Below are 13888 nucleotides of genomic sequence, written 5' to 3'. Positions count from 1 at the left end.
CGCATTTCAAAGGTGCGTCAAACGATTTTCCTTGGCACTGGATAAACAAATCTTTTCAAAAGCCTAACAAGTCCAGCATGTTTGCCAAAAGAAAAAGAATAGAAATGATGTGTGCATGACTTTATGATTACTCCCATAAAGACTCAGTCTCAACCAGGAGAAGGGAAAAAAAGACTTGCGACCTTGAACACAGAACATTCAGCATTCAGAGGAGAGGGGTTTGATGTCGGGAATGTTTTTGATCAGTTCTGCTCTCCGGTTTCTTATCTGGAATGGTCCCAGGCTCTGGAATGCCATGTGAAGTTATACATCCACACCAGGGCAATGTGTGTCAAAGTCCCATTTATGAGAGAAAAATATAACAATATAATAGGATTTTAACAATAGGCTACATATTATTTAAAAGATTTATTAATAAGAAGATAAAGAATAAACATAGAGGGAAAAAACGTGATTAGGGATGCTCATCTTTTTTTTTTTTTTATTGAACATAGTTAAACATATTAATGATACAATAGAATTCATATTATACATGGTTACAATGACCCATGATATGATTTGCAAATAGTAGGGCTATGTAAATGACAGACAATGGTTATGACCGGGCCTGGCTTTGGATAAAACCTCATAATAGCAGATGGGATCCAGGTGTGCAGTTGATGATGGGCCAGGGGTGGATCTGGGCACAAAAAGAGCCAGCAAACCTCAGGATGGGCTTGTTAGGTGTGGTTGAGAAAAGGGATAGAATATGGAAATTATGTATAAATGTAGTGAATATAGTTATTATTAAATGACAGGATAAACACTTGAGTCTTCTGTGTCTGCTGAGACTCAAACATTGTTAGGATATTCCAAATGTGAAGAAGCATTTGAACTAATTATTAACATGTTAACATGCAATATTTAGTCTAAAATTTAATTTGATGCAAACTCACCAAAATAGTTTTTTGCTAAGTCAAAATAAATATGTTCTATTCATTCCCCAATTTTTATATGTAGCCTATGGGAGGAGAGTCCTTTTTCTGAGTGATGTTGTAACTATGTATTATATTGAATGATAAATACAATTTAATATATATAAGAAATAAAATAAAAAAAAAAGCTGTGGAATACTTTTCCTCTCAGAGTTCCGGCATGTTCAACATTTGCAACAATGCTTGACCCCAGCAGCATTGCTCAGAATTTAGGGGCGAGGAACTCCACCCTCTGAGTCTTTTTTGCGAGCACATGACGGTCCATTCTGGGCTTTTCGAATTGGTTGCGGAACTAAAAACTCATGTTTAAAAAGATGGAATACACTTCATAACTTTTAACATTTCTTTTGTAAATGGTTACAGGACATTAAACACTAAATGACCGAAGATCACACGCTAATACACTTTCAGATAATTAACAACAACAACAAAAAACTCATCCAGAAAAGCGCACCTTGTTGCTAGAAGACATGTGGCAAATGAAAATATGTGTTCATTGTGTTCTAAAATCACCTCAAAATATCAAACATATACTCCAACTGAATGGAATCATAGTCTGAAGCTAAAAATCAAGGTCTCAGTAAAGTCTAGTGTCCAGCCTTTAGTCAAAATGTCAAACATTGGGTCCGGTGAAGCTAAATGCGGTATGTTAATCTTATTCCTCAATTTGCTATCACATTCTCAGGTTATCATTGGCTACACAGCATGTAGCTAGAACGCCAAGCTTCTGCACACACACCAGGTAAAGTCCAAGAACTTTGTCACTTCACAACCCCACCCAAATAAAATATAGATGAAGGCCTAAAATTTTGATGAGCCCCCAAACCATAACTTGTCAGTCCTGTGAGCATTCTAAATAATCCTTTCAGTCTCCTCTCGGTTAAGCTTCTCTTGTTTTTACAGGAGACAGTGAGAAACAACAAATCTTTCTGTTATGAGTAAGCATGATTATGAGATTAAGAGAAAACATTAGCATAGTGTCGACCAATGTTACAGATTAAATGTGTTTTGAAAACAAACCATGCTAATGTTTTACATCCCTGTACAATTAATGTCAGTGGAGTCCAATGGTTTTGGACCCCATTAGCTGCTTTTCCACTTGTCGAGCCAGTGCTTTCAATGGGCCAGGGGGGCTAATAACCTTTATAATCACTCATTTGACCCAAAGGTGTTTTTTTTTCTTTTTTATCAGGAGAAAATCATACAGATGTGCATTGACATGAGGGTGAGTAAAATATGACAAGTGTGGGATTTTGGGGTGTACTATCCCTTAAAAACAATTGAAACTGGTATTATACAATCTTGATATCTTATTTTGTATTTTAATTTAAGTACATGTGTAGTCAGGATTTTTAAACATTTATCTTGAAAATCAGACAAAAATAATGCAGAAGCAATATGACGTCCATGTCCTATTTAAACTAGATTTTAAATCTGTAAATTAAGATCTGCTTTCTCTAAGGAAAGCACCAGTCTTTTGGTTTTTAGTACAACAAGATCTCCCTCAAGAGCTGACCTAATTTGCATCAATTATTACATCAGCTCTCTATTCCTTCCAAGCCACTGTGGTTAAACCAAGGGAAGTCAACATGTGACAGGTAACCTGCAGACGATCAGTTGCTCAGCTGTTCCTCACGGTGCTACTTTAGAGGAACATCTTTAACCTGCCTGTAAGGTTCATCGGTCAGTTGTATAGTTCTTTGGAGTTTGCATAGGGATGTGTGCGAATAGTGAATGTGAATAGTTTGAGTGTTTGTCTGTGCTTTCATGTAAGATATGATATATGGGTTCTGATGCAATAGTGAGTCATAATACTGAAAACATTCTATATTAAATTGCTTCCATTTGTCAGTCTGGTAAAGAAGACATATCTTCACAAGTATGAAAGAGCAACAACAGAAACCAAAGAGTTGGAGGACAGAGAAAAAATCATAAATTCCTAAACATGGATTAATCGAATTATAGCATCCACCTTAATGATCTTAGTCAGGGTAGACATATTCCATATTAAATCATATATCAAAATGAAGATGAGGAAAAAAAAATATGCTATTGTTATTTTTTTTTTTTTTTTAATTTTCAAAAGAAAATTTCAAATTTTGTCTATTTATATTAACATATGTGTGTATTTTTATTCTCATCTTTTTTATTGTCTGTGTCTTGTTGTTGTCTCTGTGTACTGGAAGCTTGTGACACTAAAACAAATTCCTTGTATGCGCAATCATATGGCAATAAAGCTCTTTCTTATTCTGATTCTGATTAATATACTGTATTTGTCTTAAGGCAAGACTATAACAAGACTTTTGCACCAATTTGATGCTAGTCAATGCTAATTGCCAAAAGTCACAGCCAGTCTATAGATTCTATGCAGTAGGAGTTGACATTTCTCCGAAAATAGTGTATAGTGTATGAAGGGCACAGACTTTTTTAAGTGTCAAACATTGATTCCATCCAGTCATTGAGATCAAATGTGCTGATATTTTTATTTATGTTATTAATTGGGGTTCGATGACCATGTCACACTAAACCAAAACTGCCAATGTTGGCCTACGATGAAATTATCAAAATGGTCTCCAATGGCAAAATTGCGGCCAAAATTTCAGTGTCGACTAGAAAATTTAATATTTCTTCAGTGTTGTGAAGCCCAGTACAGAGGACACAAAGCACATTCAGGTGGACAAAATCAAAGAGCATCTGAGAGCTGATCTGCCCTTGTTCCAGGATAAAAGGCAAAGTGATGGGAGAGAGAGAGCGAGAGAGAGAGAGAGAGAGAGAGAGAGAGAGAGAGAATGAAATGCTGGTGTAAAGTTACTTAGTTTTTTCTCCTGGGCCCTCACTCTTATCTATTCCCACCATCTCTTTCTCGCTCACATTCTCTCTCCCTCTTTCCTGCATACAAATCCTCAATTGTCAGGGTACGTGTGAACTGTTGTTTCAGAGCGGACGACAGCCAGTTGACCCCTGGACAAAGAAGAGCACTGTCCGGAGCATGGTGCTCTGATCTTAAGCAGTACAGATGAACAGAAGGTCTTCTGACTTCCTCAAGTGGCCAGTCTTCTTTATTAAGACCTCAGGGTATGTTTCTAACCATTATTTCTGTGGCTCTGTTAGCTAAATGAGGTTTTAATGTATTTAAATAATGGAATTTTATTGACAGCATTTTGAATGTCATGAATTAATAATCACGATTTAATTAAAAAAAGAAATATTTTAAAACAATTACGAGATGCATAATTACATTTTATTAAACGGCACAAATTATGAGATGCAAGAAATCTATAGAGAGCCAGTTCTTGAGTTTTGGCCAAGAATTTCCAATGATATAAGGATGATTTAAGGCTTTCCAACCACTAGGTAGGATTGACACAATTGTATTTACCATGCTTTTGACATATCCATATCTTTGGTAAAATACAGTATTATACAATAATTTGAAAACAAATGTTGAAAAGCAACATGACTGACCTAGGAACCACATATTAACTAGCATACACAGATAGTGTAGACATTGGAAATTTGTGCTTTCCAAAGCTTCAGTGAACACAATACAGCTTGGATTACTGCATTTTGGCAGCACAATGGAAGAAGAAGGTGTAATGAGAAGAGCTGTTTCATCTGGGAGTATCAGGCTGAAGAACAGTCCCATCTAATGAGGGGATTTTTATTCTCGTCTCATTACCAACCAGTTCATTTGGCTGGTGATACCTGTGAAGAAGACTGTTTAAGGAAGAAAAATGGACTCTGCGTTGCGCATGTATCCATTATCAGTGCATTCATCCTCTCAGTCTTCTAGAGGAGAAAAACAACGTAATGCTCTTTAATGTCTTCCGTGTGCTTTTGGGGTTCATGAATAATTCGGAATGCGCTCACTCAATCCACTTTTTCTTCACTGTTATTGTTTTTTTTTTTACTTTCTATCATCTTCTTATTGTCGCTGCCAATATCCCTCTCTCTTCTTCTCTCCCCCTGTCTCTCTTCTCTCTTTCTGTTTCTCCTACACTTGAACGTATGTTTCCACTCAGCCCCAAATTCTTTCCAATTCTAAGGCCTATTCCCCCAGGCTAAAAGGAGGGGCCTGATCTGGGGCCAGTTTTCAATGACCTGGATCAGCGTGTTCCTGCATACTCTCCTTTCTTTTACAGAATAATCCATATACTATTACATAACAACATCCTCTTGAGTTACAGACTCAGAGTTGTTCCCACCTGTACAGCACTGAATTATTGGAAAGGTCTGTCTTTGGTTTTGCTGTTGGATTTGTTTTATCTTCATTCAGATTTTGTGTACAAGCCATTTATAGATTCAGTTAACAATACACAGAACCAATTATAAGATTAACTTAAATTCAGACATCATGTGCCTATAGAAACCTCCCAAACTTTCAATCACCTTTCTCTGACTCTGACACAAAAGACTTAATGTACAACAGACATTGTATCCTCAGTCACTCTAGTCCTGGCAGTCTGCCCAGTCCAAAAAGCCAAAGCCTCCAGGAAAGCATCCTATATGGGGCTGGTTTTTACGTTAGCTTTAAATTATTGTCACTGAGGAAATGTTCCAACCTGAAGATTTACAGGACACCTGTAGAGAAAGGCCTGCTTTCTAATACATGAGAATGGTTTGAATCTTTGAGTGTGTTCTGTGTCTCTCAGTTGCAGTTTAACGGATGGCAGTGACAGCAGATTCTGTGCTTTATAATTTATGAGATTTTAAGACAGAAATATTGTTTGTAGCCAGTGCAACTCTGTGTAATTGGAGATCTTCACATCTTGAACGCATATGGCTAAGAGCACTAACTTTAATGACAGAGCAGCACTATTAAAAAATGAACTTCTGAGCTCTCATAAATGAGCTGCACAGAAACCTTAAATATAAGTTCAGTCATTTACTCTTCCTCGTGTTGATCGAAACCTGTATGACTGGCTTTAACCTGGAAAACCACAAAAGGAAGCAAAACGTTGATCCTGTTTGCATATAAGGCACAAGTGTTTTTTTTTTTGGTTCAGTGATGCCAAATGTCATTAATTCTCATATGTGTTGTATCTGATAAAGATGTGTGAAATTATGCACATATTTAGTTCACAGAATAGGATTTGAGAGACATTGTGGCCTATGAAGGAAGGAAGTTTAGAACAAGAAGATTGTAAGAAATTCATTTTTAGGTGAACTACCCCTTTAAGCTTCAGGTAACTTTACTTTATAAATCATCCAAGAACTCTTTTGGTGCAGTTCTCGTTTCCATGGCGACATGGATTCCTTTGATTGGTGGAGTTGTCCGCATCAGGATTTTGAATATTGTTATGGGTATTAAAGACAATTTGTTTGTGAGATCACTCTGACTTGTGGCTTTTATGGAAGCATATATCATCGCTTAACAATCTCAGAGCTCATGGAAGACCTGTCTTGAAAGGTTTATACGTTATCTCAAACACATTTCTCTATGGACAAAATGAAGGAGGTTTTATTACACTCTGTAGAGGCTGATTTCATTGCTATATTCTCACTACAGCGTATTTACAGCTGAAATGCATAACCATACCATCATCTTCCTCATTTTGGATTTACTATCATCTTTCGCAATATTATCTTGCTAAAGTTCTGCTTAAAATGGAAATTACATTCAATATGCTGTTTGGCTTTTGCTTGCTAATGTTTCAGTACTCAGCACAGCCAGAAATAGAAAATAGCTTCATCTGGGAATCAGCTTAGTCCTCAAAGCTCCCTATAATGCTCTGATGTTGAAATCTATTTTTTTTTTTTTTTTTGGGGTTGCAGAACCAGATTCAGTTTCACTCATTTGTAAAAAGGCAGGAATAAGGTTGTCATAGCAACACTGGTAGGTTTAAACTCCCCCCAAATTCCCCCTTAAAACGACATTAAAAAGAGTATAAAACATAATAGAGCCATGGTACCATTTATTTTTGAGTGCAAAACTCTCTGGAAAGGCTTGGTCCTTTTTTATTCAGTGGTTCGCAGGCTATGAGACTGTTTTAATGATGCCTGCTTGAATCACACCCATCTGCTCATTATTTAGCCCTAGTTTTACGGCTGGCTCAAATTAAAAACTAATAGTGGCTACTCCCAGACTTCCTTCTTTGAGGTGAGGTCCATGGTTCCTCCAAGACTTATGCTTTGTCCGAAATCAAGTTGGTCCTCTGTAGGTACCACATTTGTATAAGAACTTACTTTGTGGCCCCTAAAAACATTGTGTTCCATGTAGTATGAATTTGTGTATAAATCACATTCGTCTGGCTTCCATGACATATATATATATATATATATATATATTTATTTAGTTATTTGTTTTTTTGCAGGCACCACACTAGCTATTATTTTTATATATGCATGCATGTATCTTTAGTGAAGATTTTATACTTTAGAGCGGTCAAGTATGAGGCACTGGAGGTTATAGTACATCAAAGAATGATCATGTGACTTTGATGCACACCAAGTGACCTGTAAACGTGAAGAAGATCCGTTGCAGTTTGGTGTTATATTTCTTTTTCGAACTGCCTGAAAAACCACCTCATGTAAGTGTAAAAACTTTTTTTGCGATTTATGGGAGTTTTTGTGAAATTGATGTTTTTCCATTAGGTGTATTTCCAATTCACAATTTCAGTTTGCTCAATTTGAAGTGTTATGGAAATACAGCTACTGTCATGTGACCTATGATGACAGGTGTGTTGCTTCACTGCCATTGAAAACTCCTCTCATGTGTCCTCATAGTTCTTTGATTGCACTTTGGAAATTTCGACAGATATTATTAGTAAGACACGCAGGTAAATCTGGCCTAATGTTTATTTTAACCTATTACATAACAGAGAAGTAGAATATTGTGTTGGTGGAATTGTGTAGAATAGAATTTCTTTATCATCACATACTGGAAAACTGCACTTTCCTTATTAAATACTGTTGTAAATGGAAACAACTTGTTTCTTGCAGGTTTCTATCAAGTCTTCAGATATTAGAGAGAGTAGAGTGAACACCAATGGGCCACTGAACCCCATGTGAAGAGGACCTGTTTCAAGAAAAGGTCATGTAAAGGAATGTGGCCCCTTGTGGGATCAGAGTTTAAAAGTCTGGGTTCTTCTGGGTTTTTTTTTTTTTTAATGGTGCAGTCCATTGCTTTACACTGTTCTAAATGCACAGCAGAACTAAAAACAATCCAACACATTCTTTCTCTTTGTCTTTTGTTGCTAGTTTAGTTGCTAGACTAGTTTAAATTAAGAAACAGTGTTCCTCAAGCTTTGAAATCTGTGGAGAACCACTCATTTAGAGCACAGTTGTCGTCAAATCTTTAATACTATATTCAACAAACAGCAGTATAGTGTGCAAATCATGCATGCTCTTGCTCTCCTTTTATCACTTCAGACCAGGTGGCTTTGTGGAAGTGCAGACTAATTAGAATTATGTAAATGAAATTATCCTCTGAGTCAAGTTCTCAGCCACTAACTGCTAATCACTATGATTCTTATGTAATTATATATTTTGCTACAGGTAAATGACATAGCAGGCAAGGGAACATGAACAAACAAGGTTTGAATGTAATGATTTGAATGATTAATGTGATCTGATTGAGTATTGTTTGGTAGTTTTACGTATGTTTTTTTGGATAATTTTAATATTATATTTGTGTGCACATGCATTTGCTTGAATGGCAGTTGTAAAAAATCTGCCACGCCAATAAAGCGCACTAAAATTGTAATATAAAAAAAGAAGAGAGAGAGATTTTTGCAGACACATTGCTTTTGCATGAAGATCCAAAGTCTGTATTTTCAGCTTAAAAATACTGACCACTATGCCGCAGCTTTTTGTTACTGCTAATGAGACTGAAATCTCTCCCGCTGTTTAATGGGGATAGAAAAATACCGTACTTGTGCACGTTCCTCTGCCTAACCCTGGCCACATACTAAATTACAGCTTGGGCTGGTGTGCACATGTGTATGGACTTAACAAGATGATAAACTAACACAGACATTTAACTCAGCATCACTAAAGAAGAGCACAACATAAGTAAGATATTTAAATATGCCACTTATTTCCAATGTATGCAGTACTCATACATTATTCCAAACTCTCAGCCATGTTGGCTACAGTCATGAAATTTTCATATGGAACAGTAGAAATGCAAAGCGTGTAGCTCATCTATTCCAGTTTCTGTGCTCTGCAGGCATCAGCAGCAGCAGGAGGAGAAACTGCGGGCTGTGGTGATGCTCCTTTCATCTCCTCTGGCTGTGGATCAAGCAGTGTGTGCTGCCCCCACCCGCACTCACTTCTCTTCCCCCTTCCTCCCTTCATCCTCCACCCAGCTCCTGTCTGGAGAAGGCACTGATGCAGTATCCCAGCGGATTTTATTCATCAGCAGCATATACCCCGATTTTAACCCTCATGTTTTTTGAGATTGACTTTACTGTTTTTTATTTTGTATTTATTTATTTATTGTTAAAAGTCCCAAAGAGGAATCCAAATACATTTAAACATTTAAACCTAATATATATATATATATATATATATATATATATATATATATATATATATATATATATATATATATATATATATATATATATATATATATATATATATATATATATATATATATATGTACATATACATGTGTGTGTGTATGAAAAGGGAAATTGAATACAAATGATACATTAAATAAAGAGGTATTAAAGATGTAACACAAATATATAACTGACTGGAATAATATGACTGTTGACACTTTTGTTAATAAAAGGGAAGTGGCAAATGTTATATGACTCCACATCTGGCTAAGCAGCAAACATTCTCACAACCACTTTAAACCGGGACCCATCTCAGCTGATCTCATTCATTATCTCTTTGAAGCACTTCATTCAATTTACTGAAACTCAATGAAGCCCTGTTTCTCTGTATTGGTAACTAGGGGAAATCTTATATTTAGACACATACTTGTCAAGATTAAAGAGGACAGCTTTTAATTTGACTCAGCTGAAGGCCTTTTTAGATTGCAATTAAAGGGGTTCTTAATTCAGGCCAATTAATCTAAGACTGGGGCGTAATAAATCAGTAAATACAAAGATACCAAAGAGACCAGACGAACTTTACTTTGGTGGGTTTGTTAAGCGCAAGTGAAAATCGAGTCAAAATGACAATCTATTGTTAAATGATTGTATATATCTATATAATATATAATCTATATATATGTCTCTCTCTCTCTCTCTCTCTCTCTCTATATATATATATATATGTGTGTGTGTGTGTGTGTGTGTGTATATGTATGTATATATATATATATATATATATATATATATATATATATATATATATATATATATATATTATAAAGCAAGCCAAACTCTCTAGCAACTTTATAGATTATAAATGTACAAAACTGCATTAAAAACACAAGCTTTATTTAATAAGTATGGAAGAACTGGATTCCACCTTGCACAGCGGACTGCGGCTGATATTTCAATGAAAATCCAGCTCAGTTTGCCAGGTTTTCCAAATCACACCATGCTTATATAAAGCAACTGTTAAAATATTTATGAACACCTATTCTAATTAATTCTCACTCTCTCTCATTAGAATTAATTAGACAAAAAAAACATTTTAAAAAGTTTTAATGACACTAATTCATAATAGATAATGTGGCATAATGTGGCTTAAAAAAAATTATGTTTTGGACATAATTCCCATAATTATTTTGAGAGAAACCATAATAAGGAACCTTCTGGTTGCTTTCGTCCAGCAGAACCATCTTCAGTTGCCCAAAATGAGTGTGTTCTCAACCTCAACCACAGGACAGACCACATTATTATGCATCTTAGCTTTAAATTGCATAAAAAATATAGTCTTTCACAAGTCCATCACACATAGAAAATCACTCAAAGCACAAAAGCATTCACTCCCTTACACTTGGAGTTCACCTCACCATTCTCAATATAGGCTCTCCTACCACACTGTTCAGATGACATATTTGCCATTTTACTTATTTGGGAGGCCAGTGCTTTTCTGAGGTTGGCATGCATACATCACAGTAATGCCCCCACAAACCACACGTTCTGTTATGCTCCTGTCCTGCTTTAGCTGAGGCACTGCATTTTTGCAAAATATGCAAGTTTTGCATAACATGCAGATTCTTAAGCAAACTATACAGTATACATTCAAGAGATTTAAGCCACATCTTGAATGTGTTCTTGATTAACCCTATTTCTGTTTTGCACTGAAAAATTATTCATTGAATGTACACATTTTTTATGGTACGTGGTTGCAATCAACTTATCTAGGCTACATTTAAATAAATTTAGCTGACTAACATATTTTTTTTATTATTATTAAATGTAGCTAAAATAAAGTCTTTGCAGCCACATACCTTAAAAAAATGTGTGTGCCTGAAAAAAACTAAAACCCCTTTTGATAGCTCACTTGCATACTTAATTTTGAAATATGAAAAGTGAAAGTGATGTGACATACAGCCAAGTATGGTGACCCATATTCAGAATTCATGCTCTGCATTTAACTCATCCAAAGTACACACAGACAGCAGTGAACACACACACACACACACTGTGAACACACACCAGCGATGGGCAGCCATTTATGCTGCGGCGCCCGGGGAGCAGTTGGGGGTTCGATGCCTTGCTCAAGAGCACCTCAGTCGTGGTATTGCTGGCCCGAAACTCAAACCCACAACCTTAGGGATTTGAGTCAAACTCTCTAACCCCTAAGCCACGATTTAAGCCACTTTCTAAAAAAAATTAATTTCAGTAAGCTGTTCTCAGATTGATATACACTCATTATTCAATTATTCATTAATTTAAATATAATTATCCATTATTCATTCATTTAAATATTATTACTCAGTTTTTCATTCATTTAGACATAATTTTTTCATATTCCATATTCTTCTAATGTTAAATGCAATAATTTTTTTACAATGTGTTCTAACAAAATATTTATTGTGTTATGACATATTGTGTATCATTGACAGATACTTTTTTACGTTATGGTGATTTGGTTTAAATGTAAACCCTAACCATTTAGATTTTGAATCTATTTCAACAAATGATGTTCTGTTTGTTAGAAAAAGGTCAAAAAAATGCTTCTGAAAATTAGTTGGTCCAAATAGTGCCCCTTCATCACTGACATACAATGTAGCAATATACATTTTTCAGTTATTTATAAGAATTTTTAGCTATAGTTTTTTTTTAGTTGTTTATTCATTCTATTTTACAACAGGATGTTCTTGATATCAGATTGACCGCAAACACAAATGGCATTACTTTTCTACTATCTTTTTTAATAAAGTAACAAAAAAAAAGAGCATGTTTACTTTGTATTAAAAAGGCTTAAACCTGTTCAAAAAGTTTAAGGCAAAATAGGAGGTTTTGAATTTTGAAAGTACTTCAAACGAACAAAACAGGGGCCTCTGGGTCCCAAAACAGCCAGGGAGTCCGTCTCAACATTACAGGGTTAAATCCAAATCCAGCTGCTCTGCAGAATCCATGACGGTGTTTGGATGGCGCGCCTCCTGCTTTTCACTCCTATTGTGATGCTCCGGCTCACACACACACACACACACACACTTACTCACTTTACCCAGCGCCAACAGCCAAAGAAACTAATGCTGCCCTCTTTACCAGCGTTTGAGGTTTTAAAACTATGCCTTGATGTAATTTAGCAACCCCGCTGGAGTTCGGAAAGTGGGAGAAGTGAAAAGGGAAAGTTGGGAAGTAATCGGTGAAGTTTTTCGCTATCGCCGTGCAGGAGCGCATCGAGCCGTAATGGCGAGTCGTGCGCGGACAGGATCTCGATTCGCTCTCGCGGCGTGGAGCACACACTCCCGATCACACTGGAATAACCTGGAGATTTCAAAGTGGAGCCTAGTCGCCCTGTTGCTGGTTGTTTGTGGTGGATTGTGTGGTGCGGATAGTGAGTTCTCGATCCTGGAAGAGGCTCAAGTTTTGGCAGTGCAGATGAAGAAGCTGGCTACTCAGGAGCTGGGTGTTCTCACCATGCAGGTAATAAAACACACTTCTAAAACTTTAGTTTGGAGTTTTAATGCACTTTTCTACATTTATAATCTGTAATGTTTCACGGGTATTTAGATTGCTTTATTTATTATCTGGAATAAAGTGTGAAATAAAATGCACGTTATTTATGATAGATGCAATTCCTGTATACTGCCATATAGGCTACTAGTGTGCATTTCTTACCTTCATGTTTATTTGACATAGTTTGCATTGTTTATAAAATTTAAAAGCGGTTTATTCCAGAGTTATTTGGACTTTAAAAACATGTTTAGGTAATGACAGCCTTCACAATTGCACGTTTATTGATTCATTGCTTCTAGTCATGCTTGCGTGCATCCATTCATTAAAAGGCTTTATATGATATGAATGCACAGATTTAAAACTGCATTTGAAAGATTTGTCTACTTTTCTTCGTGTCGTTAGTTTCCTAATCAGAAACATCTGCAGTATTCTATTAGTTTCTCCAGTCAATGTATGAACATATCTGCATTTTATAAATAGACAGTGTATGGCCTAGCTACATTTATTTCCCCAACTTACAAAATACTTCTTGTTTTAAAAATTGAAGCGTATATGTCTCATTTACTACTGCAGCTTTTTATATCAATGTGGAATAATTGAGTTCATTTTATATTTTTATTTTATATAAGTATGTAGCCGTGTGTTTTTGTAAATACAGGCCATTAAATGCTCTATACAATGATCTGGCGCCACCAGAATCAGGCAGATTATGTATAAACCGTGGTGCGTGTGAAATGCATACCAATTTCACACTAATTATATGTTTTATGCGCTAACCCTCCGTCGTAAAGTTTCAAACTTGGGTCGATATGCGAATATTATAAAGCAGAAACATCATTCTTTGAAAGTGCTCTTGTATTACGATTACACGAA

The 13888-nt window shown here is 35.9% G+C and overlaps 1 protein-coding gene across 1 annotated transcript in view; it reads left to right on the top strand.

Moving 5' to 3' along the window:
- Positions 1-12519: 12519 nt before the first annotated feature.
- cachd1 (cache domain containing 1) overlaps positions 12520-13888 on the top strand; it is a 66046-nt gene continuing 64677 nt past the window's right edge. The window contains exon 1 of the mRNA XM_026264977.1: positions 12520-12982. Coding sequence (XP_026120762.1) covers positions 12746-12982 — 237 coding nt within the window. The 5' untranslated portion in view covers positions 12520-12745. The remainder of the gene's footprint in view (positions 12983-13888) is intronic.

The sequence above is a fragment of the Carassius auratus genome, chromosome 6 (genome assembly GCF_003368295.1).
Source record: "Carassius auratus strain Wakin chromosome 6, ASM336829v1, whole genome shotgun sequence".
Taxonomy (NCBI): Eukaryota; Metazoa; Chordata; class Actinopteri; order Cypriniformes; family Cyprinidae; genus Carassius; species Carassius auratus.
This window is presented reverse-complemented; position numbering and strand designations above follow the sequence as displayed.